Below are 27,778 nucleotides of genomic sequence, written 5' to 3'. Positions count from 1 at the left end.
AGAGCAGAGGCGGGGACTCACAGTAGTATGTGTGTGTTGGAGGAGGGGCTGAGAAAGAAAACCAACCAAGAGGATGGACTGGGAAAAACAGCCCCAACTGTGACAATTAGGGAATGGAGTTTGAGGACGAGAGGGAAGGAGAGATGGGACAGACTATAGACGGAAAGGATTCTGGGAAATGTCTGAGTTTGTCACAGAATCCTACTGTGGCATCTGAGTCTCCAGGATCAGGCAAGTATTATAACTACTCAAGAGGATCCAAGGTAAGATGTCAAAGTCATGGCAGAAAGCTGGCTGGGGAGCCAGGGAGGAGGAAGTGAAGGTCCAAGTGGAAGGGACTTAATCCAAAGAGTGTCTATAGTCTTGATCAAGTCTTGTTCTATCCAAGGGCAAGACACTGAGATGTCAGGGTGTCAGGTGTTGTTAGAGACACCCTGTGCAGGCTGAGGGAGCTTGACCCTGTCCGAGGGGTCAGATCCGTGGGGGGGGGGGGGCTCACCTCGTCCGTGTCGTCGGGGAAGTAGACCTTGTGGAAGATCTGGGTAGTCTTGTGTTGGATGGCCTCCACCTCCACCAGGTGCGGAGGGTACTTCCGGGAGCCATTTCTGAAAACATGGAGGGAGAGAGGGAAGGAAGCGTGTTCCTAGGTCCACATGGCTGGGAAGCAGAGGAGACAGGAGACTGGCCCCAGCCTGACCCCCACCTCCACCGCCCAACAGTAGACTCAGCTATGTGGCCTCCCAGAGCCCAAAGTTCCCAGCCAGGAAGTGGGATGGTGACTGGAGAAAGGAGAGGGAGCAAGGGTGTGAGTGAGCGTTGCAGAGTCTGCAGTGGGGCCCAGGGGCCACCTTCCTAGTCCCCCAGAATATGAAAGCCACTCAAGGAGTAGCCAGGCTCCCCAACTGTAGCCAGCATGGGCTGCAGCTCCTGCCATCGTCAAGCTGTGGAACTCAGGGGTAGGCTTCACACTTTGCGCTCACATCCTACACACCAAGGGTCTGCCCTATAGCTGGGTATGGCCAGACTGCCCCACCCCCAGTGCTGGCAGAGCCCGTGTGGCTCCTGTACCTCAGGGCTTTCTGGAGCCTCTGCAGGCAGTCAATGGCAAGAGGACAGTGCTTGCGGGACTGCAGAAACCGCTGAACATGAGGCAGGAGGATGTTGCTGGGCGGGAAGAGGCCTGTGCACAGCCATAGCAGCTCCCAGCCCCTCTCTTCGCTGTACCTGTGGGAAAAGGACCAGAGTAACAGGAACCCGTGAACCCTGGAGCTAAACCTTCTGTCCAAGGACCAAAACGGACACACTTTCATGACAGCTGAAACCGAACAGTGCTCCTCAGTGTGTCCATGAGCCCACACCAGGTTTTACAGTAGCCAGTCCACAGGAACATAAGGCTCCGGTGCCAGAATGAAAGTCCACAGTTACTCAGGACTCTGTCTGGGTGGGCTGAGATTTCATCTTCAAAGCCACACATCCTGAGGGATAACACAGAAGTAAGTGTGCTGCTTATACACCTGCTGAGCTCCAAGACTCACCTATACCATTAAAGCAGACCCTACACCCTCATGCACCCCTTGGTTCACTAGGCTTGATGGAGCAGGGCAGCCTGGAGGCCTCTGTATAAGGCGTTACTGACATACATGGCTCTGTATAAGGTGGTATTGACATAGGCTTTGACGGACAAGACAAATTCTGACACACAGAGATGAAAGGTGATCCTGCCCAGGGGAAGACCTGGCATTGTGAAGAGATCTGATGTGTTTGCCTCCAGGATGGATCTTGCAAAGATGGAAAGGTGTGTCTGCTATTCTGACACAGATAGTTATGCTGGGCTCTTCCAGTCCCAGAACTAGGCACTCACTACCTCGAGGCAGGCTGGACTTAGACCAAGGTCTCTGCTGCCTCCAGAGGAGAGCAAGGCAGGTATCTCATCAAAAAGAATAAATGAAATCATGTCAAGCCCCAGCTGCAATCTGTCTCCAGGCATCCTGGCACCACTGTAGAGGATGCTACACTTCATCACGCAGCCCAGACCATCTAGAGACTGACCCTTAGTGACGCATGGAGTCTAACACAGACAGCTGGTCCTCAAAGGGAAGAGCATACACTACAAAACTCCACTCGTCGCAAAATGATGAGTTGCCCAGGTAACCATCTGGATGTGAGGTAGGCACAGGCATCTCATATGGTGACACCATGACTGTCCTTTTAACCACCCTAAGAGGGGCTTTCTCTCTCTCCCAGGGTGAGCTTTTTGGGAAGTCGGCCACCAACTTCTGGCAGTTTGTTTCTATAAATCTCCCTGTTGCTCACCAGCCTCTTCAGACATGGCCCTGCACAGCATTTCGGTGGCCTGTATAGGAGTGGGGGAGGGGACTCTTGCCTTGCCTCTCTTAGCTACTTAACCTGGTGCCTGTGGTGGCTGCCTGAGTGGCCCAGAGACAGTTGATGGTCCGTGGCTGGGCTCTGGGGCAGGCACAGCCTTTTTTTAACCCCTTGGAAAAAAAGCCTTACTTCCCACCTGAGGGTGATAGAGGAAGGCTGCCTTCCATAGTCCATAGGGACAAGAGTCCAATTTGCCTTCTCTTCTGGGGACCTCATTACCCCCTATGCCCTGCCCAGATGGTGGTGATAGCTGGGCCAAGGCAACACCACACACCACCCTTCTTCCCACAGTCCAGCGTCTGCAGCTCTCCAGCGTGGGAAGGGACAAAGTGTGTGGATGACTGGACTTGCACTTGTGGGTTCCCCTGCTGTCCAGTGTTCCTGATCTGAAGGCTCGCAGATAGCCAGGGTTTCACTCCTGAACAAGTCCCCCTCTCCTTCAGGACTGATTCATGGCCAGGATCAGTTTGTGGTTTTTCCCTGGGGTTGCTCCAGTCTATAGGTTTGGCTTTGGAGGGAAACTGAGTTCTACTTCCAGGGTTGGAAGGATGCCCTGGTTTGTCACAGGATCCTGCACTGGGGGAGGAATATCACTGTGCCTTGCTAAACTCTTATACTCTTAAACTAGTCCCATCTTCCTTAAACCAAGCCCCATCCCTGATCCTTCTTTGGGGCATATCCAAACCCCTCCCCCTGGTGAAGCCCCCCCCCCCAAACTTCCTTTCTCTTCTCTCCCTGGGGAGCTCTTTCCAAACCCTTTCTCTTTACCCACATAATGCACTTTCTTTCTCATGGTCACTTGGGAACTGCATGTAAGGGACTCACCTCCTCTCCCTCCTAGAATATCCTTTTCCTTTACAAAGTGGCAAACAGGGCGTCTGCATCATCTTGGTAATCATCACTTCCACAAATCAGATCTGTCCCAGATAACATATAAACTGGAACCATTTACCCCAAATCCTTCTACCTACATTAAGGAAACCAAAGGGTTTGTAATGGCTTTGACCTAACCTGCCAAAACCTTTATCTCCCTAACCAGCTGCTGTGTATGAGGAGAGTTACCTGGCCTTAGCACTTGCCTGGGCTGCTGAGACCCAGGCTCTTAACTACATCACAGTCAAGCCAGCCTCTACGATGACACCTGTCACAGAATTGAACTGGTCAAATCAGGCCACCACTGTAAAAGGCAATGGGGGAAGGACCTGATGGATATATTTGCCTGCCCAGTAGGAGGATGACAAAGGTCATTGTTAAGTATCCTAACCAGGACAAGATGCAGGAGGTCACACAGGATCGCCCTGGAACTTGAGCATCTTTCAGCTTGGACTAGCAGAAGCCATGCAGGAATACCAGTCTGTCTCAAAAGACCAAAAATTAAATAGAATGGAATAGAATAGATTAGAATAGAATAGAATAGAATGGAATGGAATGGAATGGAATGGAATGGAATGGAATGGAATGGAATGGAATGGAATGGAATGGAATAGAATAGAATAGAATAGAATAGAATAGAATAGAATAGAATAGAATAGAATAGAATAGAATAGAATAGAATAGAATAGAATACCAGTCTGGACCTCAAGGGCCACAGCAATCTTGGCTGTGAGTTTATAAGCCAGGCCTATAAAATCCAGACCAGGGACCCAAGACTTCTTTTCCCTACTTTACCAAATACATCCTCAGAGGTATTTTAATAACCAAAAAGGAACCTCAAGGGCCAGAAAGGGAGAAGTGGGGGAAGAAAGGGGCAACAGGCCAGCTCAGGACACTCTCTGCCCATCTCAAGAGCATCCAGGAGCTCCAGCTAGAACCCTCTTCATATCTGTTTTCAGTCTATGGGAACTTAGAATAAGTGAGCTTTTCCAGCTATCATTGTGGACAGCTTGGACATTTCTGTCGGTGTACCCAAAGCTATCTGGGGTCCTGTCCAAACTGCAGACTGGAGGCCCAGTAGAAGCATGAATATCCCTCTATTTCTTGAGAAAAGGGACAATCTATTTTCCATCTAAGGATCTCACACACAAGTCAAACCTGGAAAAGGACAAATGGCCTTGATTTTGTTCCCAGACTGGGGGTACTTGATGAAATGGACTAGAGGGTCCCCGAGGCTACATGGACTCCCAAATTTTTCGTCTCTATGAATTAACAGATAACCCTAAATGAGGCAAGGACCCAAATGACATCCTTTTAGGTATGGAGCAAACTTTTCTGCTCTGAACACCTTTTCTGATTTGACCTTCCATACTCAAATCCTCACTGGTTTTGATGGCAAGTCCCAGCCAGCCCACTCTATGCCCGTCTTAATACATATGATATATGATGTATAAACACATTTCCATCCATTCCTTCCTAGTCCTTCCTAGCTGCCCTGTTTCCTTCCTAGTTAGGGACGTCATGATTAAACTCTAGACCCACCTAGGACTTTTTAAGCACAATGGTCTGTCTGGAAAGTCCCCTGCACTGGGAACACTGGGTCTACAGGATATCCCTCCTTACTGGGCCAGACTGAAGCAGTAGGTTATCAAACCCAAGCTCACTGTAGATATCAGGGGAGAGCTCCACCAGGCCCAGCTTCACCTTCCTCTCTGCGTGACTCTTGTCCTGTGATGTCCTTAAAGACTCTCCCTATATCTCTGCTCTAGCCTCATAACCAACAAGCTCCCAGAGTCTGGATGCCTGCACTCCTGAGCACTCTGTAACAGCCACTCAGGTTACCAGAGCCCTTAAGGACTCTTAGTGACTTTCCTCAAAGGAAAATCCCAATATCCTTTAAAGCCTAAAGTGCAAAAAGGTTTACAGACTCTCATCGATAAAAAGTTCTTGTCACTCACTTTGCAACACTCCTACTTTGGTATTCAAAACGTCAAGTGGAGCCTAGAGCATGGGCCCTAGTCTCCTAGGAATGGGCTATAAATGAGGCTGTGGTCCTGATCCACTCCTCAGTTCCCAGTCCTTACACACTCTGGAGACAGATAGCCTCCAGTCCCTCCTGGGTGACAGAGTTAGACCATAAGGATATTTTCATTTGCATCCCCATCCACCAGACCCTCCATTCCGATTTGCTCTTCAAATGGCAGGACCCCTTCACTCAAGCTGTTCAACAGCCTACCTGGACTGCCTTACCTCAGAGGCACTGGAATAGCCTCAATGTTTTTTGGAATTCTCCCCTTTTCTTGCAGCATATACCAATAGCTCTTGTTTTATGGTTTTGGTAAAGACATCTTCCCTACCTACCTATGTCACAGGCCCTCCATACCATCTCACACGGAGGGGACAGTGAAGTGAAGGAGGGATATCTGTAGGCCCAATGCTCCCAGCGTGGGAGCCTTTCCTGACAGACCATTGGGCTAACAGCCACCTCAGTCGGAGTGAGTGCAGATGTTAGGAGTGAGAGCCAGGAGGGCTGGGCTGTGACCTTGGAGGACTGCTCCAAGGGTTCCTGTGAGGCTAGGCCAGTGCCTGGCAAATGCAGAAGTGGATGCTCACAGTCATCTATTGGGTGGAACACAGGGCCCCCAATGGAGGAGCTAGAGAAAATACCCAAGGAACTGAAGGGATCTGCAACCCTATAGGTGGAACAACAATATGAACTAACCAGTACCCCCCCAGAGCTCGTGTCTCTAGCTGCATGTGTAGCAGAAGATGGCCTATTCGGCCATCACTGGAAAGAGAGGCCCCTTGGTCTTGCAAATTTTATATGCCCCAGTACAGGGGAATGCCAGGGCCAAGAAGTGGGAGTGGGTGGGTAGGGGAGCAGGGTGGGGGGAGGGTATAGGGTACTTTTGGGATAGCATTTGAAATGTAAATGAAGAAAATATCTAATAAAAATTGAAAAAAAAAAGGGTTTCCCTTCTGGGCTCTTGACAGGTTGGCCCTGGGCCCCAGGCCAATTGCTTCAAGAGGTCCCACAGTGTCTGCTCACCTGATGTGATTGTCAGTCAGCTGCTTCAGGATCTGCACGTAGGCCTCATCCTTGAGGGGCTCAGCCTTGAGTGCCCACTCAAAGATCTGGTCAGTGAGCTCATTGACGGACCGCGTCCTCTTGGATGGGTAGTCACCCATGTACTTGAGCACAGGTGAGAGGCTGTCAAGGAAGGACTTGTGGATGAAGGGGAAACACTGGCCTAGGAGGTAGGAGGTCGGACTCACACAGCCCTGGAACTCTGAGTTACATAGTCGTAGATGTGGCCTGCTCACCACTTCTCTTCCCTTCCCCATCGTGGCCACCCTTCCTCAAGCCCTGATCCTACATCCCAAGTGTCCAAGGCAGCCAGAAAACATTGTCTAATCCCCAACTGCCTGCCCAGCAGCTCCCCCGTTCCTGAGATGGACACAGCCTAATCTAATAATCTAGTGTGTTCTCTCTGTCTCTGTCTGTCTGTCTGTCTGTCTGTCTGTCTGTCTGTCTCTCTCTCTCTCTCTCTCTCTCTCTCTCTCTCTCTCTCTCTCTCTCTGTGTGTGTGTGTGTGTGTGTGTCTATATCTCCAGCAGCCAAAGCTTTTTAACAGACCCTGGGAGGCTTTCTTCAGTATACATCTGCCCTTCAGTTACGCTAAGTTATTTTGTACCCTTGAAATAACCCTGCTGGTTTGCCTCAGGACCTTGGTGTATGCTGCCCCACTCCCCAGGAAGTGAAGGGAGCATGTTGCCTCTCTCTATGGGTTGGTTCAGGCCACTTCCTGGCCTGGCACCATCACCACTGATCCTAGTCAGCATGGCATCCTTATGAGGCCAGGGCTGGCTCTTGTCACAGCTTTGTCTCTGGCTGGCCCAGTGCAGGATGACAAGGTCACAGGGGCTGGAGGATGGGGCTGTCCCTTGAAAACTATGAGGTACCATGTGCCCAGCCAGGGTCTTCCATCTGCTGCCAGGGCCCAGTGCTGCCACGCCCTGCCCCAGTCCCTCCCTGCTGCCCTCCTAGCTGCTGCAGTCGTGGATATCTACAAAGGCCATGCAGGCTTCCTGGGAGAGCTCTTCACTGCCCAGGATCTTCTTGAGCAGGGCCTGCTTGAGGGGCTCTCGTGTGTGGCTCCACAGCCTGTCCTTACCACGGGCCTTGGACACCATGACACGGCTCAGCGTGTGCTTGGGTGGGGGCCTGTCAGGCATGGAGATGGTCAGTACCTGCCCCACCACAGGAAGCGAGCCCCTCCTGCCATGCTGTGCAATGCCCATACATGCCACCTTCTCCAGAAGCCTCTGCTCTGCTCCCAGGTGCCCTCAGGCAGAGCTGAGTACCCCAAACCACAGCATCTATCGTCCTGCCCAGCCCCTGTCCCCCAGGGCAGAGGACCTGATGAGTGGCACAAATACCACCCAGAGGAAGAAAGGATGAGATGGGACCACACCAGGGGGCTCAGCCTGGATAACAGAAACTGCTTATGCTGCCCCTGAGCTGGTCCCGCTCCCAGGAGGGGGCATCTCAAAGAGCACCATTCTTGTCCCCAACCTGCCACCCGACGTCACCTGAAGTAGTCGTAGGAGAACTCCTCTAGCGTGTAGGGCTTGGCGCGCACCTCTGGCTCTGCTGTGCGCAGCTGCAGGAGCCGGACGACATCCTGCCTCTGGTCTGGGGTCATAGTGACCAGGGCCTGGGAGGCAAGAGATGGGGAGGACCTGTCAGCTCTTCAGCTGGGGCCACTGGAATCTGATAAAGCTGGAGCCTTCCAGAATGAGATAGGAGACTTGTTCTTCACAGGTGTGGACCCTAAGCTCTCTTCCCCGTGCCTATACTTCCTGCGCCTCAAGCCCAGACCCATGAGCCTTGCACGGGAGCTGCCTGGAGAGCTGTACTGAATCCTTGAGCTGTGAGCCATGACAAAAGAGACCCTCACCCAGCTGTGGCCCCGTTTCCCGTCATACATGACAATGATTCCCCATCCCGACCCCTAGGCCTCTCTCCAACTGATGTAAATTTGGAAGATACCCATACATTAAGTCTGTGGTTCCCCCCAAGCCCTAGGGCTATCATCTACACAGAAGATACCAATCATTAGTGTGTTGCAGTCCTTCATTCTAATGACCGGATGTGAGAACAAGAGTAAGGGAGCCTCCAGGGGAGACTCCTGGTGCTGGTCACATACCACAATCTCCCTTGGTGGCAAGGTGACAGTGGGCATGACGTATACACAGTCAGTGGGGAAGTCGCCGCGCTGCTTGGTCCTCTCGTTGATGCCGTTGGCCCAGCCTGAGTTCATGACCTGCTCACCAGTATCATGGTCAAGGATGATGAGGTCTCCCTTGGCGAAGCTGAGGAAGCCCGACTCCTCACCAGCTTAGAAGCAGGGGTGAGCAGGTTCACATGGGGATGGGGAACAAGGGTGGGTTAGAACATCCTCATTTGGGCTGGTGACCTGTAAGCCACGGCTCCTCGCTGAGGGCCTATGCCATCCTCCACTCTGCATACTCTTTGTGCAAACCCCACACCCAGATTTAGCCATCAAAGCAGGTCACCCTCCTGTCAAAGCTCAGCTCCTTCCTCCTCACTCCTGACCTTCTTCCCTCTCCTGGCCAATGCAATAACAGTTTGGGACACACTGGCTTTCTCTGTGCATGGCTCTCCTCTGCCCTTGGTCTCAGACCCCTGCTCATTTATGCTTCCTCTCTGGACCAGGCTGCACGGAGAGCCTGACCTCCACGTTCCCACAGCCTCTGGGTTTCCATGGTCACTGTACTATCACCATTTCCCACATGCCTCTCCATGGAGTCTGGGCACCATATTGCTCCAAAGAGGTGCCATTGTGTTATCAAGTATGGAGGACCCCATTTAACTTGGAGCTGGTGATAGGAGGTAAGCTACAGTCTTAGAAGGTGGGAGAGGAAGTGTTCTGTGGACTGTAGGTAAAGGCAGTACTGCCCGGGACTCGGTGTCTAAACAATACAATAAGGCACCAGCCACCTGCTATGAGTGCCAGGCTCATATCTGTACAGTCTGCCTACCACCCCAGAGCATCCACATCAGCGGGCACTCACCAGGGTTAGGATTGTCCTGCAGTGCCACCACATACTTAGACCTCTTCCGTAGCCCCTCCAGAAAGGTGACCACCAGGTCACGGATGTCCTCGGCATTGCTGGATGTGAAGGTGTACTCATCCCCTTTGATGGTAGCCAGGGTAAAGCTGGGGGCCATCAGCTTTGTTCCCCTACAGGACCAACACGGAGAACAGGGTCCAGCCGGGGTCAGCCCTGCCCGGCCCGATTGACAAGTAGCACAGCCCAAGTCAGAGCAGCCCAGTGAGAGCAAGATGCGGCACTCCCTGAGGGGGACCAAGGCCAATTGTCAGAGTGTCCCAGACACTCAGACAGGGCCCTGCCAGGACAAGGCCTGGCCCACTGGGGTGATATACTCATCACTCTCTAAGGCAGACGTAGCCATGGCTACAGCGTATTCTGGTCCAGAATCGCCCCACTCTGGCCCAGTGCACTGCGTATTGTCCATCCATGTCCTTATTCACCCTTTAAGGCTCAGCCTGATGCCTCTTCTACCAGGAAGTCTTCCCTGCCCTTATCATATCTGAGACAGACAGATGCTCTGGACTGCACTGCATTATGGGACTTGGCTATTCCAGAACGCTACCACCCTCTGGGTGCTTTTCAGCTGACAACGAGACGCCCCCTTGATAACACTGATTGTGCCCCCAGCCCCAGGAGCTGTGCCCTCTCCTCCTGTCCCTCTGCCTGGGCCCTGGCGGCCATCCCCACCTACTGCTGGACACAGCCATGATCTCCGGGAAGGACAGCTCCAGAAGCACCTGCTCCTGCTCGTCCACGAAGTACACACCCGTCCAGTTGACAGCCACAATGACGTCGCTCTTGGGGAGGGGAGGGCCTGCAACAGTGACAGAGGCTCTGAGAGGGGGCCTCCCTGATCTTGGAGCTAGCTCCTCCCTCCTCCTCATAACTGCAAGGTGGTGGCTTCTGCAGGAGGGTGCTTATCCCTGGCTTATAAACAGGGAGAGTGAGTCTCAGCATGGCTACCTTACAAAGTGAAACCCAAAAGGTGATGGGAAGAGAACGCTGGCTTGAGAAACAGCCTCAGTCCCCTTCCTACCTCTGCTCCCTGCCCTGCAGCAAGGTGAGATGGAGGGAGAGGTCAGACAACTAAACGCTGGGGTTGTCTGTGTCTCTGAGAGCTGGTAATTCTGAGAAGCCCAGCATAAGCTCAGGGCTAACACAGAGCAGATGCCCAGCAATGTCCGCAAAGGTCATGAGAGCTGATGTGGGCTGGCACCAGCCAGTTACTTTCCCCTTAGCCATAGCCACCCACCCTCGGCCTCTTGGAAATAACAGCCCACCCACCTATAACCTGGCTACCCTCTTCTGTCCATAGTGGGAGCTTTAATGATCAGCTCTTCAAACCAGTGAGCTGTCTGCATGGGTTTTCCACAGCCCTTCAGCAAGAGAACCCAAGAAAACCAGGCACCTGCAGAAAGATAATCACCCTCTCTCCATACGGCTGGGGCCACAAATACCTGAGAATTTATAGGCTTCATAAAACCTGGAGAAGAGCAAGGGCCACTTGAAACGGGCATAATTGACCACATCCTCTTTGACCTTCTGGGAGTCAGTTCTCCTCTGGGCATAAATTCCCTGCAGAGGGCAGCATGGGATAAAGATCAAAGGCCAGTGGGTAGGCTCTAGGAATTAGCTATCCCTTCTACCAGGTGAGCTTAGGGGCCTCTGCTCCCATCAGCTCACACCCCGGGTTCGCTGCTTTCTCTAATCCAATCTGTACCGGGGCCTTGTAATTCTCTGTGTGTGTGGGTCCCAGGCAGAAAAGGAAAACGTAGCTGCCACCCTTGGGGACTTCCCAATGCAGTGGCCCAAGTGGAGTGACGGTGAGCCACTGGGAGGCACACGCCATGTGGAGAGGCACGAGAGCAGAGAGAGGTTGTGGCATCATGGCACACAAAGCTGGGTCCCTAGGGCGAGTTTCTACAAGGCTGGACAGGCAGGTGGATGAGTGAGCCATGTCTGAGAGTAAGAGGACCTGGGGGTCAGGTCCAGCAAGAGCTGCTGCAGCACTCCTGTCAGGGAGCAGCGCTCTGTTTCCTGGTAAGAACTCCATGACCCTGGGGGGTAGAACGGAGGGGTCAGAATGAATATGTGGCCGTGACAGCCCCATATAGGGCATTGCCACCCACGAGAGGGCCAACATGGCCACAGGCCAGGAATAGTAAGCATTGGCTGAGAGTTTAATGTGACCAATTTAATGTCCAGGTGTTCAGTATACCATATACATGCGTATGTGTGTGGAGAGAAAGCCACAAGGAAGAAGGTGGGGAGCCAAACGTGGCAGTGAGGGGCCCCCAACTTGAAACTTCTCTGCATGTTTGAAATGGCTTTAAGATATTTTTAAAATTTTCCCTCTAAATCCTCATGTTCGAGTCTTCACACCCTAGGGTGCACATTTGCAGATAAAGTCTATAAGAAGGGATTGGCATGAAGCCCTATCCCAACAGACCGTGTCCTTGTGAGGAGAGGCAATTGGGTGCATGGGACCACAGAGGAAGCCAATGGGAAGCAGACAAGATGGGAACCTCTGGAGAAGGCAGATCAGAAGACCCTGATCTCAGCCCCAGGACCTAGAGCTAACTTGGAAATGTCTGTGGTTCCCATGTCCAGTCTGGATTCTTCCTGCCTTCTGAAAGGCATCGACATTCACTTCTGTCCAGTGCAGCAGAACCCAGGGTTCTGACACACACACAAAGGTGCTGTGATCCAGGGAAAGACAGAACCAAGCTGTGGATCCCAGAAGAGCATGTCCGTCTCACTATGCTCCCAAGGCCTGATTCCAAAATAAAATGAATACCACCATGCCACCCAAAGCAAACACACACAAACACACACACACACACACACACACACACACACACACACACACACACACGCCTTGTTGGAAATACATGCTGGGGCAGCTGGGGAGGCCGAGAACTGGGAAGTGAAGCTGTTTGGGAGGCAGGCAAAGTGGACTGGCTTCAGTAACTTGCCAGAAGTCAACAGGAAGACATGGCAAAGAAGAGGTTTTTCTCTTGGGAGATGTGGGGAGGATGCAGGAAAGAAATACTCTAGGGGAGAGAGGGCTAGGCCCGGAGGAAACCCTTGAAGGGGGCATTCAGAGCCAAGTGTGTCTATACGGAGCTATCCAGAGAAGGTGAAAGGTGTGTAGAAGGTACCACAGGACCCTAGGGGTGGAAAAGCCTTATCTATAGCGTATGAGACACTATCTGTGGGGACCTCCAGTAACTGAGCTAGGCCTAGCCTGCTCTGATATGGCAGGGCCTTGGAGGAAAGAGGCACGTGGAGCCCTCAACACCTCCACGCAGCTGCTGTTTCACAGGCCCCTTAGCGCCTATATTAGATCACAGCCTGGGACTTCAATAGGAGCCTGCACCCAGAGTTCCCAAGTAGGAAGGTACTGGAGTTCTTAGGAAAAAGGAGGGGACATTTCCTAGACAACTTCCATTATCAGACCTGAGTGGTCACTCAAATCACAACATTGTAATCAACAGGAGAGGTCACCCTCAACATCCATGACCCCAGGGGTCCCTCAACAGGCCACAGGACCAGCTTGAGCCTTCTGTGTCTCAGACACCCAGCCCAGAGAAAGTGAGCGAGACATATATGAATGATGTCTCGGGGGGGGGGGTATGGGAATGGAAGCAGGAGGCCCAGGTCCCCAACAACTGCCAGCCGTGATGCTCTGTGCAGCCACACCTCTGAGTCCTCCCTCTTCCTACCTTCTTGTGGGCAGCAATGGCCAGCTGTGCCCACTTCTCAAGATTCTTCAGCGGTGTGATCTCACGGTCAGGGATGTAAGTGGGCACGAGGCTCAGCAGGCGCTCCAGAATCATCTCAGAACCATAGTCCACAAAGTACTGCTGAGAAGCCAGCTCAGCCAGGTCGTCCTCCTGAGGGTGACACACACCGTCATCACCAATCATCCCTAGGGGATGCCCTTCCAGCCCAGCCCCCTTCCAGTCATGTCTCCTGTAGCTTGGGGACCCTGACCCTCAGGACCCTGTGTTCTCCCTGTCTCACTTCTCTTCACAGGGCAATCATGGGATCCCTAAGCCCACAGCCATACTCTTCTTGCCCTGTGTCTGGTCCCCTTGGCACCAGCTCAGAGCTGACTTCTGTCCAGGGCCACATAATCTGAGCAAAAGAGCAGGTGGCCTATTGGGTGGTGGTCAGACAGCTGGGCTCAGTATTGCATGAAAGCCACATGGGCTGGCAGTCATGTCTTGGAGATGGTCTGTGGGGATGGTGACAACACACCACGGTCAACATCCCCATCCCCATCACTATCTACCCAGGAAGAGTCGACATGGTAACCACCTGGCTCTACTTCAGAGAGCCAGGTGAGAGTCTGGCACGGGCTGGGCTCTTCTTGGATGAGGCCTGGTGCCCAGCATGCAGGGCAGAACTCCCCTGGGGCTCTTGGTGTTTCTGTAGAGCAGCAGTGTGACAGAAGAGGCTCTCAGGGACCTTGTAAGCATCTGCTATTTTATAGTTGGTGGGAAAAGTTTCCCAATTTTAGTAGCCAGTATGGTGGCTCTAAAACACTCGGAATATTAGCTTATCAGCATATACATCATCACTCTCGGCACTACCAGTATCACTAACGTCACCTTCACTACCAACACCTATGAATATCAGCAGCAGCATCAGGACCACCATCATCACCAACCACAGCCATCCTCAAAATCAACAGCACATCGATCTTTATCCTGCCATCACTAACAGAGCCACAGGTACAGGAAGCACCACCACTATCTTCAAAAACACGACCCTCGAGTCTGTCCCCGTGGGAGGAAAGACAGACACGACCCTCGAGTCTGTCCCCGTGGGAGGAAAGACAGACACGACCCTCGAGTCTGTCCCCGTGGGAGGACAGACAGGGCAGGGTCAGAGAAGGACTTCAAAGGGTCACCCACTGTGACAACTGCATGAGCACAGATAGCCCCGAGGCCCAGAGGAGTGTGCGTCCTAGGTCCCCTGGGAGGCTGATCCCAGGGACAGACTCTGAGTCGGCTCAGCTCATAGCATGCAGACCCTGCAAATCCTGATCTAAATGATCGGACCTTCTCCTTCAGAGCAGTTCCTAGACTAAGAACCATACAAACATGTCCATCACCCCTCCTGGTATCACGCAGTGTACTGCAGAGTGATGAACCCCTTCCCATGGGGAAGCAGGATAGCTTTCAGAGCATCCACTGCACACAGCTTGTGTGAGGTTAAGTAGCACTGAATCCATAAGAAGCCCAGGAAATGTCCAACCGCCAGCCAACTGACAACAGCCCTTAGCCTGTGACCATGGCCTCCCTGTGGCTCGAGCACCCCACTTACCTTCTCACACCTGTACTCCCCAAACTTGACTCCTCGCACCACCTGCTGGTAGATGAGGTTCGTGGCCACGTTGTCCTCCGAGGGGTTGTGCCAGGGTGTGAAAACCTCCTTTCTAAAGAAGAGCCTCCATGGGGCATTGCGCTCCTGGGCACCTTGTTCCTTGGCATACTGCTCACACTGAGAGATGGCATCCATGACATGGTCACTGCCACTGCCCAGGGAGGATACCTGTGAGACGGCACAGTGGGAGGACAGGCAGGGCAGGGTCAGAGAAAGACTTCAAAGGGTCACCCACTGTGACAACTGCATGAGCACAGATAGCCCTGAGGTTCAGAGGAGTGTGTGTCCTAGGTCCCCTGGGAGGCTGATCCCAGGGACAGTCTCTGAGCTGGCTTGTAGCATGCAGTGAGTGCCTTTCAAGGCATGTGTATGTGGGAATCCTTTTTTTCTCAGAGCAAGGGATACAGTTAAGCAAGCCATTACTGGGGGCACCAATTCATGAGGGAAGCTCCAGGCAAACTATGACCAAGTGCAAGGTCCTGTCCATGGGTCTTCCCAGTGCCAGAGAAAACTCCAGGCCTATCTCAGCAGGAAAGACTGTGTGCCCACACCCCAGGATTCACACAGCTGGAGAAGATGTGGAAAGGGCGGACTAGTGGCTGAGCAGACTTCTACAATCACAGCCACGGATGTGATCCTGGAGAGCGGAGTTGTCAGCCCTCTTCTCTAAGGGCTTTCTCCTGGGCACCCGTGGGTGGAGAGAGTTCTGGACCTTTGATCATGGGGTACCCGGGTGCCAGAGAACTTGACACCATTTCTGTAGAGCCTGTTCCCATAACTTAAGTGACTCACATGCATGCAAACCCCTCAGCCAGCAGGTGGCAGCACTGGGCTGGGCTAGGCTTAGGCCACCATACCTTATCAAACAGAGCGATGTAGAGGGAGAAGCCAAAGCGGTCCTTGAGTGAGATCTTGTCAGCCAGAGCATTGCACAGCTCCCTGGCTGTGGTTGCTGAATCTGTTAGCAGGGTCTTGGTGGTCCCATCCATGAAGGTCACGGGCAACATGATGGGCTTCTTGGACTTGGTGGCCTGAAAGTGACCAAGGGGGTCTGTGGTCTTTTCACTCTCTCTGCTCTGGCTGCCTATGGGGCAAGAGCTGACCCCCATGCTACCAGCATCCCACTGGGACACCACCTGGATCTGTCACAGGTATCCACTCTGAGGGGACATTTCGATGTCTTGTGCCAAGGACCCAAGCCTAGTAGGAAACCACTGCAGGAGCAAGGCCTTGACTAAGGCCCATGGGCATAAGACAGGCAGAAAGAGCCAATCACACTTGGGACTTTCATATTGGAGGGGGTGGGGCTGAGATTCCAGAACCCAAGGACTCCTGCAATCCAGCATGAAGGGGATACTTCTGAGGCATGCTGTGTGAGTCTTGCCGACCTGCAGCTCCAGCCAGCTGGGTGGCTGTGTCCGAGTTCCATTGACAAAGGTCCTCCTCAGGCGCTCCTCACAGTAAGGAGCATAGCCAGGTGGGCCTCCGTGGATGAAGTTCCGCAGGTACTGCAGACAGGGAACTCAGTGAGGCAGTCTCTACCCTAGCTGCTGCAGCAGCCTGCAGTCTCTCCAGGCACACCTGGGACTGGCTGCTTCAGCAGGGACACCTAAAGCCCCCCTTTCTAGGCCTACTCCTGCTACCCCTGGAATCAAGTGTATGCCCTGCAGCTTGGCAGCAAGGCCAGACAGTCAATCTCCTCACCCTCACATTCGACCTCTGCCCTCTCTGTTGCAGCTGCTGCTACCTTTCAGGGCCCCATTTGGTCTCCCCCACTCCCTCACCCTCATGGCACCCAACTAGTACCCAGAGCCTGGCACAGAGTGATATCAAAGTGCCTGTCCCAAGATACACGTTCAGGTTGTTCAGTGCATATATCCTTATCACACTTGACCTCTGTAGAATGATACTGACAAAGCTAAGTGCTGGTCACCTGGGCAAAAGGGACCTGGGAGGAAGGGGCTGGGCATGCGTGAGACCATCAAGGACCTGAGAGGGGCTCTGGGAGTATAGGATTCCAGAACTCAAGAAGTCCCAGAGTCCCACATGAGGACTATTTGTGGGGCACCAGAAAGCACATGCCACATGCATGTTGTGTCCCAGCATAGAGGGGCCCTGCACCCTCCTCCCAACCCCAGACCAACCCCCTACCTTAACGAACTTCTCAGAGGGGGCGAAGCAGCCCACACAGAGCGACACGAGGATCCAGCCCCTGGCATAGCTGCTCTTGGATGGGTTGTGTGTGAGCTGCTTACTGATCTGGCAGTAAATCTCGTCCCTAAGTGGGGACAATACCTCAGAGTGACATCCAGCCACCCCTCCACACCACAGCTCTTCTGACCAGCCAGCCTAAGGCTTCCCAGGAGACAGAGACAGGCTAGATAAAGAGGCTGAGCAGAGGGTCTTGCTTTATATTGGGGGGTCACCAGGAATAAGGCATGGGTTAGGTGAGGTCCACCGTCCACAAAGTGATCTATATCCTAATGCAAGTTCAAAGGTCACAGCCCCTAATGTCCACCCTGCCTAGCCTCAGGACAACCATAAAGCCCAAGCAAGGGACCCCCATAGTCAGGGACAGTTTCTGTAATAGTGGCTGACATGGCAGAAACAGAACTGGCACCTGGGAGGTTCAGGGCCAGTGAGCAGGGACCCTTACTCTGGAACACAGCTCTCCAGCTTGTGAGTGCTCAGTACATGGGTCACTTTGCACTAAGCTGAAAACATCTTCTCTTAACAGCATTTTCCTCTGTGGGAGGTCCAAGAGGGCTTACCCACCCAGGACACACACACACACACACACGCAGGACTGTCTCATTCAGTAACTTCTCAATCTGGAGAGTTCATGAACCAGCAAAATTTCAAGTTGCCATCTTTTTATCACAAGAAGATAACACATGCACGTTTAGACCTCTTGCCCATGACCCAAATCATTTCCACTTGAAATATCCAAAGCAGACAGGCCACCATCACAGCAGCAATCAGGCCTGCAAGTGAAACTGCCATGGCTCATCGAGGCCCCATCTTGTCTCAGACCAATGGGAACCCTGTGCCGGAGTCTCCAACCTGGCCCCACTCAACCAATAAAAGGTGGCCAGTAGCTAAGCCAGAGAAGGGAGGTTAGCCATGGTCCCTCGGGAGTCTACTTTCTAGCCTTTCTTAGTGTGGGGTTCCTGGCACAAGACTCCTGAACAATCTACTTCAGATGTGGCAGACAGGTAACCTGGTGGCCACCTTTCCCTTCTGGTGACCCTGGGTGGCCTCTGGCTCAAGTGAGGCTTAAGTGGGCTTGAGGAGCAGTGGAGAGAGGTGAGGCTGACAGGTAGGTGGGCTAGAAGGCCAAATAACTCCTGGGAAGTCTCTTCCTCATGCTGGGCCTCAGTTTCCCCATTGGGAGGATGGAACTTGTCTCTTGTCCCACACTCCCAATATAAACATAAGTTCTTGGGACCCCAAGTCTTCACCTATGGTCATATAAGCCAGGTCCCCGAGAAGCTCAGGTCCCCACATCTGGCTGGGTTAACTATCTAATTGTATAGGCGACTCTAGTCTTCCCACCAACTCGCCATCAGTAGAGGTCTTTCCTGACCCAGGATGGAAACAATAGAATCTCTAGGCATACAGTAACCTCGCCATTGGCCTGGGTCAGCTGCACTGAATGTGAGCCAGCGGCAGTGGGTTTAAATCCGACCGCTCAGATGAGGCCATGATAACCACTAGCTACAGGTTACAATCTGCTCTCTCCATTCACTGTCTCAAAGTTCTGCCTCCCCTCAGATCTCAGGTGTGAGTGCTATTCTTATTCCACCTTTCCAGGTAAGGCATAGAGGGATGAAGGAGATGGGTGAGGGTCATATGACTAGCCAGCAACAAAGCTAGCATGGGCCTTTTTGCTTAATCTGTGGCTAAAGTGGAGCCATTAGCAGCTGCCTAGAGACCGCCAGCCTCTGCCTAGAGAAGCCCAGACACAGCATCCCACTGCCCCTTGGGTACTGACCGCAGCGCAGGCCGCAGGATGCCGTTGCCGATGATGAAGTGCAGCTTCTCTAGATTTGAGGTGGGCCGATCCTCCAGCATGCTGTTGCCCTGTACTGTGGATTCCCCATCGTTCAGCCTCTTGGTCACCTAGGACACGGACACAGGCTTAAGCCAAACAGGTGGGGCTTGGGTGCTGCACCTGCTAGGCTTCCCACCAGGAGAAGATAGCATCATAGACGGGGTACTGTCCCTGCCAGCCACTGCAGAGAGCAGATGAATGCATGGATGACCCCTGCACTTGTCAGCTTGTCATTACTCCATCCTTAAAGACTAATAACTAGACCACATGGCTGGGAGCACCAGCCTGATGCTACCAGCTTGGCCCTCTGTACCTCAGTCCCACCCAAGGGAAAGCCTTTCAGCCATGATGTGTCCCATCTCGGCCTCTGATTGAGGCCAGCATCTCACACCTATGGCACCAAAGTACAGCCTGGTTCACAACCACCTAATTATCAAGGCCCTGGCCCTGATATGACATGGCCACCCTCAGTTCTCAGTAGATGTGTGTCTCTCTCTTGGTCCCATGCAGCCACAGAAGCAGCCTCGCATTGCACTCAAATGCAGCAAGAGACCTTCCATCTAGACAGAAAGAGCCATGCAAGGGCCTCCTGCACCTGAACCCATGCCTGTCTGTCCCAGCCCGCATCAGCCTACACAGCCCTGTGTGCAAGGCCTTGGCAGTCTTAGAAGGTAAGAGATGGATTGGTGGGTGGTGGTGCCAGTATTCAAAAATACTACAGAGAAGTCTGCTCCCAGGCCAAGAGGTCCTGGGATGAAATGCACGGTATATGCATCAGCCAGAAGTATTCTCCTTTTTACATGTGTACTTGGCCCCGCCCCATTCTTTCCCCCACCCTTAGCATTTTCATACACTTCTGTCTGGTGGTTGCTCCAGTGCTGTGCTATACAGAAGAGAGAGGCATCATCCACTTCCCCTCCTGCTCCCATTCCCAGGCCCCCGGCTCAGCTGTGCTGCAGTCTGGCTGCCTAAGGAAGCCCTCCAGGGCCCGGGCTCTGTTCTTACCTCTTCTGTGAGTTTGGACTTCTTCTTCAGTGTCAAGTGTACCAACTTGTGTCTCACACTGGTCTTCTTCTGCCCCTCAGAGATCTGGGTCTGTGTGACAGATGCAGGGATGAGACCTCTGGACAGTGGGGTTATGGAGTGTCTGTGTGTGTGTGTATAATTTCCACACAGAGGCTCACAAGGTGCAGGCCACGAAGCCACCCTCTACCCTTGCCCCTGCTGAGACTCAGAAAATCATAGTTACTGCCGGAGGTCTCCCAGTGAGGTGTCCCTAGAGGTGGCTCCCACTGCGAAGTCTGTCTGGTCTGCAGTGTAGCCCCTCAGTTATAATGAGAACTTTACAGTTGGCAATGGCTTGCACATTATTCCCATGAGTAGACAGAGAATGGCAGGGGATTGGGGCAGGGATGAGGCAGAGACAGCTAGACAGCTTTCTGCTGGTTACCTGAGCCTGGTGTGCTGACACCATCCCCACTAGCCCAAGACAGTTATCAGTTGGGGGCCCTGTGCCCTCACCTCGCCCTCGCCCTGCAAGGCCTGCAGCTCCCTCTTGTATGTCTTCTTGCCTAGGGTCTCGTAGATCTTAGTCATCACTGGGATCTTCTCACTGCCGTCGCTCATGGCTGTGTGGTACTTGGGCTCTGGGAGGTCCCCCATGAACCGGAGGATGGTGATCCAGACAGCCAGTGCTGCCTGAGGATGGAGCACACATGTAAGAAAGCCAGGGAGGATGGAAGAAGTGGCTCAAGCCACAGAGAAAGCCTTGGAGAGGAAGCTGGAGAGATAGATAGCTACCTGCAGATGTGGTCTGACCCTAGGTTGGGGGCTGGACCAAAGCCCGACCTTGACTTGACAAGAGCGGCACCCACCACCCCAGCCCGGCCCTGTGAGCCATGACCCAGCCACAGGTCGCCTCACCAGCTGGTCACCCTCATCGTCATGGTAGAGCAGCGGCTGCTTGAGAGGCCTCCGTGTGTAGGAGTGTGTGGTTGTGCCCTGGAAGTAGGTGGCAGCAAACTTGGCGAATTTGTACTCAGAAAGGTCCTCCTCATCTTCATCAGGCAGGGGCAGGGCAGCATCAACATCCTCTTCCACCATCTCCCTCCGTCCGCGCTCTAGGTCCTGATGGACACAGAGGGGGTATGTCTTACTTAACTGTTAGGCCGGGCCCTGTAGCCTGCAGACCCAGAACAGAAGCGGCACTGAACACCCCCTCTCTCTCATCTCTCATCCTCCCAGAAGGCCTCTGCTGCTTCTCTCCACTGTCCAAACAGAGCCCAGCACATAGAGGATCCTCAAGGACATTAGATAAAAGTTTGAGAATGGCTTCAGAGAGGGATAGCGGGTGGACCAAGGTCATGTGGCAGGCAGAGGCTGGATGGGGTCTGAGACCCATAGTCCTTCACCCAGTCAGTCACCACTGCCTTCTGTATCAGGACAAAGGATGTGACAGGAGACATAGAAGGCTCTGGGGTGTCTCAGGAAGTCCTGCCCCAAAGTCCTGATACCTCAAAGCCACTAGGCGCCTGGCCTTCCTGGCCTGGCAGGCTGCCTGAAGTCCCCAGGAAGCCAAACATCTTGTCCACCATATCTGAGTGGTTGATGGGCTCGTGGCGGGCCTTCTCCATCTGCTCCAGCAGTTCCTTCTTCCTCCGAGCCTCCTCCTTCTCCTTCAGCTCCCGCTCCGCATCCTCGCGGGCTAGCTGAGCCAGGCGCTCCTGAGGTTGGGGGGATGCAGAGGAAGTAAGTCAGCACCGAGCAACATAGCTTCCGAGAACAGCTGTCTTCAGGGAGCCCAGGAGCAACCAGCAACAGCGAAAACAGCAGCAGCAGCCCAACTAGGGCTCTGACACAGGGGTGAGCTGACTGTGCTTGTAGCCCCCATCTGAGACAGACAGATGTCCAGCATCCCTGGACCACAGGAGGACACCTCCTCTAGTACTCTCTTTTCCCTGCCCACCCCTGCCTCCATACCCTCCCCTGCTTACTCTTCCCTTCCCATGCCCTCCCCTGTTTCCAGGCCACAAAACCCATGAAGTCTTGGGCTGTGGAACTGGGAACTGTACTAGAGCTGACCAAAAGATTAATGTGAGCCACATTTAAAAGGCAAAATAATGATGGTGATAATGATGGTGGTGGTGGTGGTGGTGGTGCTTGCTGCTGGTGATGATGATAAATAAAACCAATATTAATAATGCTTTAATTATTTAAGTTATGTTTTCAAGTATCATCTTAGAGCATGCAATCAGTATAAAAATTACTCCAGGGTACCTTACATCCTGCCTCTCTGTAGCTAAGTCGTCATAATACTATGTGCACCTCGCAATTTTAGCCATGGCTTTTGGATGAACCGCACTTCAGTGTTTGGTGGCATTTGTGGTTGACAGCCTTGTGTCAGGCTGTGTGACCCCAGTCACCCCCTTGTCAGGCTTTTGCTTTGGGTGTCACCGCTAACCAGGAAGGTACTGTGGACACAGCCCAAACCCCATGTGATTGTTCAGTGGCTGTGTGCTGAGGGGACTAGGAAGAAGTATCTCCTAGGAGGAGGGAGGAAGATGGCAGGGACAGGTGACAAGCAGCCAGCAATGGAGAAAAGTCATGGAGCCAGACTGTAGAGCAGCTACCTGGGAGAGCACAGAGGTCTGGCTTACCTGATGCTTGCGCTCAGCCTCCTCTTTGGCCTTCTTGGCACTCATCTCCTTTCGGAGTTTCTCCTCCTCTGCCAGACGCATCCTCTCTGCCTCGAGACGCCGCTGGTACTGAAGAAAGGAGTGGCCAGAGAAACAAGTTGTCCTTGTCACAGCTCTGTCACAGCTTTGCCTCACCCCTCCCCCATCTCCCCCAAGCTCCAAAAGGCAGTTGAGTTGGTCCCTTGGTCGCAATGGGTCTCACTGGATCCCAGAGCCAGACCAGATATGTCTGTCTCCTTAAAATTCACGAGGGACCTGGGCCTTAGTCCATCCCTGCAAGGAATGCCAAGACTCCCTTCTGGCTTTGGCTTCCTCAGCCAGCACCATGCAGGGGTTGGGAGACACCTGAGTGGGGTAGTACACACTTAGACACCACCCACTCTTGGGGCTCAGAAACCCTCTCACCTCAACCCGGAGGCGCCGGTGAAGCCGGCGGGCAATCATGCCTCGGGCATAGGCCTGCACGGTGATCACGGCCCAGAGGCGGTGGCGGAAGGCCTTGCGCACCAGGTAGGCCCGGCAGCGGGCCTGGAACTCTATTATGCGCTGTCTGGCCAGGCGGTACTGCTTGTGCAGCTTCCGGGAGCGGTGTAGGGCCTGCAGCCGCAGGAAGCCAAGACGAATCTGCAAGGACAGTGAGCGTGCTCAGACCTGAGATCCCACCAGGATGAGTGAGGACCAGAGCAACACCCACTGTGCCAGCCTCCATCAGACTGGACCCACCAAGGTACCATCTATGTCATTCAAACAGGGCCCCACAGTGAAGCCTGCATCCTTCCAAGAATTCCAGCCTCAACTAACCAGTGTCCTTTTCTGCTCGTCTCTCTAATCCAAGTCCAGGTTGCAGCCAGATGTCCCACAGAGTTGTATGTGGATCATTCCAAAGTCTCATGTTTTAGAGTCAAAATATTCCAAGAGCAAAGATCACAAAACATAGGGTGAGCCCCTAGAGCTAGGTCTGGGCTTTGACTGAAGGTAAGGTAGGGCTGGCTGGGGCATCCTCAGGTTGCACGTTAAGTCCTGCTGCCAAGGTAACAGCCTGCTTCCACAGTCTGGCTAACAGAATCAGGGGTTGGGACTGGGGAGGGGACTCACCAGCTCATAGTTTTTCCTACAGTGGTGGCCCCGCCAATGCCTCTGGATCAGTGTGGCAGCACTCTTCAGTCTCAGGAAGTTGGACCTGGAAGGGAGACAGGGCTGGGTGACTCCAGAGCAGATAGCTGGTGGCCAGAGCCAGCCAGGGCCCAGATGTGCCCAGATAGCACACTGGATCCGGGTCCTGTGATCGGCAAGCTATGTGATGTTGGGCAAAGCATAGAATCTCTGTACCACAGTGCTACCATCTGGAAGGAACGGGGAGTGAAGCCTGTGTCTGTCCTTCCTGCCTGGCAGTCTTATCCCAAGAGACCTTTAAGGAAGAAATCAGAAAGATGCTTGCTGAGCGGGTGAGTGGATGGCCACATCAATAATGAAGTAACTCACAAGGAGTAGCTTTACAGTGTCCAACTCCCTTCACTTTGTAGCTGAGGAAGCTAAGACCTGGGTGCCCCTGTCACTGTCTGCCTCTGAGGAGTCCAGTGCTGTTCCCCTGCACACAGTAGGCTGTTTCTCAGATACCACAGTCACCTCTGGCTTGATGGGTCAGAGACCACACAGCAACAGCAAGGGTCTGCTGAGAATCAGAAAACACAGGAGGGAAGGGTAGGTATGTCATGGCACAAGCCAACACTCCAGGGCCTGCAAACTGGGTATGTGGAGAAACAAGGCTGAGAGCCAAAGGGAGGATGGATGGGGTGGGGGTGGAGGAGACACTGGAGAAACACTGGAGGAAGAGGCTGGCAGACTCACAGGTAAAAGGGAGACAGAGGAAAGGACCAGATGAACTGCAAACAAGGCAGTTTGTGGGTCTCTGTGGTTCCTGAAGCGTACTCTAGAGTTGGTCTTGCCATGTGTGGGCTATCACAGGTGTATGCATGTCCTTAATGTAGAGTATGAGCTACTCCTTGTAGCTGGTAAAAGCCCCAATATTGTCTAGATGAGCGGAATGTTGTAAGCACACCTCTTGTCTCCATGTGTGTGGGAAGGGCAAGTGACTGTGGGGTCTGGATTCTGTGACAAGGCAGAGCTGCATGAACCTTGAACCTGTGTTCCTCAGTGACCTTGTGACCATGTGTGCATGCCATGCACACGTGTGATGGTTTCTGTGTGTGCACCATCGGTATGCACGTGTGACCCTGGTGTTCACGTGGGAGAGCAGAGGTTGACACAGACCTGTCTTTGAAGCCCCGGATAACCTTCTGCAGGAGAATGACTCTGTCTGTGATGGCCTTGTCCCGCTCCACCTCCAGCAACATGTCATGGTGGTCCTGAAAGACAGAGCCCCTAAGCCACATCCCCTAGGGCCACCTACTCAATCCAGGCAGAGCTAGGCTCCCGTCATGGCTCTATGTGCACTCGGACTTCCGACCCTGCTGAGGCCGTGCAGTGGCCTCCTATAGCCAGAAACCTGGGGATTGGAGACTGGGGAGTGCCGCAGTCATGTCACTTCCTGGCTTCCCCTATCATCATCTCAGCCCTGGATCCTGTTACTTTTCTATCTAGGATCTTGGTAGCAGACTCCTTACCAGGAGTCCCCTGGTGTCCATCAGTCCCCCTCTGACCCTCTCCTCCACATGCAGTTGGGCAACCTTCTTATGACCTTCTACACATACGCTATAGCATATGAGCCAACCTGACACTCAAGACCACTCCAGGTCCCACTGACATCCCCAGCCCTCCCTTACCCTCCTCATTTCCAAGCCTAGTCCTCCTCCCAGTGAGATGAAATGTGAAACTTCACTGGCTATATATATATACACACACACTCAAACACACACATATATGCATATATATGTGTATGTATACACATATGTATATACATATACATATAAATATATGTGTGTATGTATGCATACATATATGTATATACATACATACACACATACATACATACATACATACATATATGAAGTGTTCCATGGGTATGTGTAGTGTTGGGTAGTGTGTGAGAGCCACAGAAGAGCAGGCAGATGTGTCCTTGATTGGCAGCCTGGCCTTTGAGCCTCACAGGGGAAGGTTAAAATAACCAGTCTATAATCACAGACACCGGGTGAGAATCAGAAGCTCACCGTGGCCTTCTCAGAGAGCAGATGAACCGGCAGATGGGGGGATGGGTGAATGGGGGGATGGCATTGGGACATGTGGGCTCTTAGAAGTATTCCTAAAGAGTACAGATGTGTGAGCGTGAGGACAGTGGGCCCGTGAGTCTTCTGGTGTAGGTGCCTTCACCATCCCTCCTGCTCTCTATTCTAACACGTGCCTGGCACTTGATAGCCCAGGTCAGTAGCCTGCCCCCTGCATCCTCCAGCTTGACTTCAGTCCCTGGCTCTTCTCTGAACCTGTGAATTGGGCACAGAACTTTCTACCCCACACCACTAGCAGGGAGACACTGGGAGGTTGGGCACACAGAACTCTGTCCAACCGGCTGTCAAGGAACACAGAGGGAACGCAAACCTCTTTCCCAGTGCTGAAGCCCTTGTTTCTGCATAGGAGATGCAGGGGCTGACTCAAAGCCCACATCAAGAGGAGTTAAATAGACCCCTAACCAGACCCCACTAAAGGCTGCTTCCCCACCCCCACCCCCTTTCTTCTCCCAGTTGTCCTGCATCCAGCCCTGCCCCCACAGAGGAGGGGCCCAGCTCTGTCACCAGGACAGAGGAAATGGAAATGAGGAAGCCCACACTGACTGTGCAGCTGCTCTCCAGGGCCATGACTGCTCAGGCCCAGTTTCTTGCTCTCATTCACCATTTCCTAGGAGGCTGTGGGAGCCAGGAACCCTAACTGCTGTTCCTGGATGCTAAGACAGAACCACAGACGATAGTACACAGCTGACCCTCATGACCCTGCCTGCAGAAACCACAAGGAACCTGAGGTCCACTCTGGACCGTCACAGGTCCAGCCTGTCATAGACAGAAGGGAAGGCAGATATGCTAAGTAACTTGTCCGAAGCCCCCAAGCCAAGCACCTCAGACTCCTCAAGGTTTGAATGCCTGGCATGGGTCTGACGAGACAACCCATTTTGTCATCCATTCCTAACCTGGAGTCAGTGCCTGGCACCATGAGTTATCTCTAATGTACACACACACACACACACACACACACACACACACACACCCCAAGATACCCTGGAGCCCCCTCAGAAACATCCCATGCATGGAGGCCTCTGAACACAGCAAAGCCACGGCAGCCAGAACAGGCTGCACTCACCTTCAGAAAGATCTTGGTTTTGCCAATCTGCCAGTCATCGTGCGTGCCCAGCACAGCCTCGGCCATGCGCTGGCATGTCCCTCGGAGGTCACCCTGGGCAGAAGACAGGGGTATTGACAGTATAACTAATGGAAAGGCCCCCCAAGTGTCCTTCTCAAGATTGAGAGACAGGTCTGTCTGACTGACCCAGCCTGGCCCTGCCTTCTGTGAAATCTGTTTTCTCCTCAAGCCAATGACAAACACTATGGCGGCCTTCCAGGGTGCCCTTCTACCCTGTAGCAGTACCTGATGTGGTCAAATAGATGTCAAGCTCCAGTCACTGTCACCCATAAAACTGGGGTCCTCTGCCCTGTTGGTATACCCGGCCTCATACCTGCTTGTATGCTGGCTTCACGCCAGGCAGCAGTACCCGGTAGCGCTCCACAAACTCCACAAAGCTGTAGCGAATGGGGTAGCCAGCGTGGCGGATGCGGATCGTCTCCATCATGCCCGAATATCGCAGCTGGCGTACACACAAGTGCCGGTCGAAGAGCTGCCGGGCCAGAACCAAAGGCATCATGGCAAGGCCACTACTGGGATGCAGGCCCTGCCCCCTGTCTGACCAGCATGGACAGAAACACACAGAAGTCGAGGTCTCCTAAGAGCAAAGCCAGGCAGGAGGCAAGGTCTGTTGGTCAGACCCACATGGCAGCAGGAAGTGGGGACCTGCAGGTGGACAACCGTGTACTGTGGGACCAGATCAAAGAGAAGACACGGGCGGTTTCATGGATATTAGTGAAAGGTCTTCCAAGGCTGGAGGAGGACAAGCATGTGCGGAGCAGAAGCTTTAAAGTGTAAGCCCCGCTGTGGGGAACACGGAGGGGGCTGAAGAGCCTAGGCCAGGACGCAGTGGCAGTGGAGCGGCCAGGAGGTGGGTACTCCACACAACCCC

The 27,778-nt window shown here is 53.2% G+C and overlaps 1 protein-coding gene across 3 annotated transcripts in view; it reads right to left on the bottom strand.

Moving 5' to 3' along the window:
* The window catches only part of Myo7a (myosin VIIA), a 68,761-nt gene that overhangs the window by 5,173 nt on the left and 35,810 nt on the right, over window positions 1–27,778 (bottom strand). For 2 of the 3 annotated variants that reach the window (XM_029479536.1, XM_021165941.2), the window contains 25 exons: window positions 27,221–27,379; window positions 26,848–26,940; window positions 24,814–24,908; window positions 23,638–23,722; window positions 22,948–23,166; window positions 22,504–22,611; window positions 21,361–21,570; window positions 20,771–20,974; window positions 20,369–20,545; window positions 19,853–19,942; window positions 18,788–18,915; window positions 16,945–17,071; window positions 16,182–16,301; window positions 15,651–15,824; window positions 14,734–14,961; window positions 13,125–13,295; window positions 10,857–10,974; window positions 10,087–10,213; window positions 9,358–9,641; window positions 8,469–8,659; window positions 7,852–7,976; window positions 7,326–7,483; window positions 6,308–6,461; window positions 1,069–1,224; window positions 500–605 (listed from right to left, as the gene is read on the bottom strand). In XM_029479536.1, coding sequence (XP_029335396.1) covers window positions 500–605; window positions 1,069–1,224; window positions 6,308–6,461; window positions 7,326–7,483; window positions 7,852–7,976; window positions 8,469–8,659; window positions 9,358–9,641; window positions 10,087–10,213; window positions 10,857–10,974; window positions 13,125–13,295; window positions 14,734–14,961; window positions 15,651–15,824; window positions 16,182–16,301; window positions 16,945–17,071; window positions 18,788–18,915; window positions 19,853–19,942; window positions 20,369–20,545; window positions 20,771–20,974; window positions 21,361–21,570; window positions 22,504–22,611; window positions 22,948–23,166; window positions 23,638–23,722; window positions 24,814–24,908; window positions 26,848–26,940; window positions 27,221–27,379 — 3,807 coding nt within the window. The remainder of the gene's footprint in view (window positions 1–499; window positions 606–1,068; window positions 1,225–6,307; window positions 6,462–7,325; window positions 7,484–7,851; window positions 7,977–8,468; window positions 8,660–9,357; window positions 9,642–10,086; window positions 10,214–10,856; window positions 10,975–13,124; window positions 13,296–14,733; window positions 14,962–15,650; window positions 15,825–16,181; window positions 16,302–16,944; window positions 17,072–18,787; window positions 18,916–19,852; window positions 19,943–20,368; window positions 20,546–20,770; window positions 20,975–21,360; window positions 21,571–22,503; window positions 22,612–22,947; window positions 23,167–23,637; window positions 23,723–24,813; window positions 24,909–26,847; window positions 26,941–27,220; window positions 27,380–27,778) is intronic. The other variant, XM_021165942.2, reaches the window with a different exon arrangement.

The sequence above is a fragment of the Mus caroli genome, unplaced genomic scaffold, assembly GCF_978045245.1.
Source record: "Mus caroli unplaced genomic scaffold, Mus_caroli_1 scaffold_8, whole genome shotgun sequence".
Classification (NCBI taxonomy): Eukaryota; Metazoa; Chordata; class Mammalia; order Rodentia; family Muridae; genus Mus; species Mus caroli.
The sequence above is the reverse complement of the archived record's forward strand: the minus strand, read 5'-3'. Positions and strand labels throughout refer to the sequence as shown.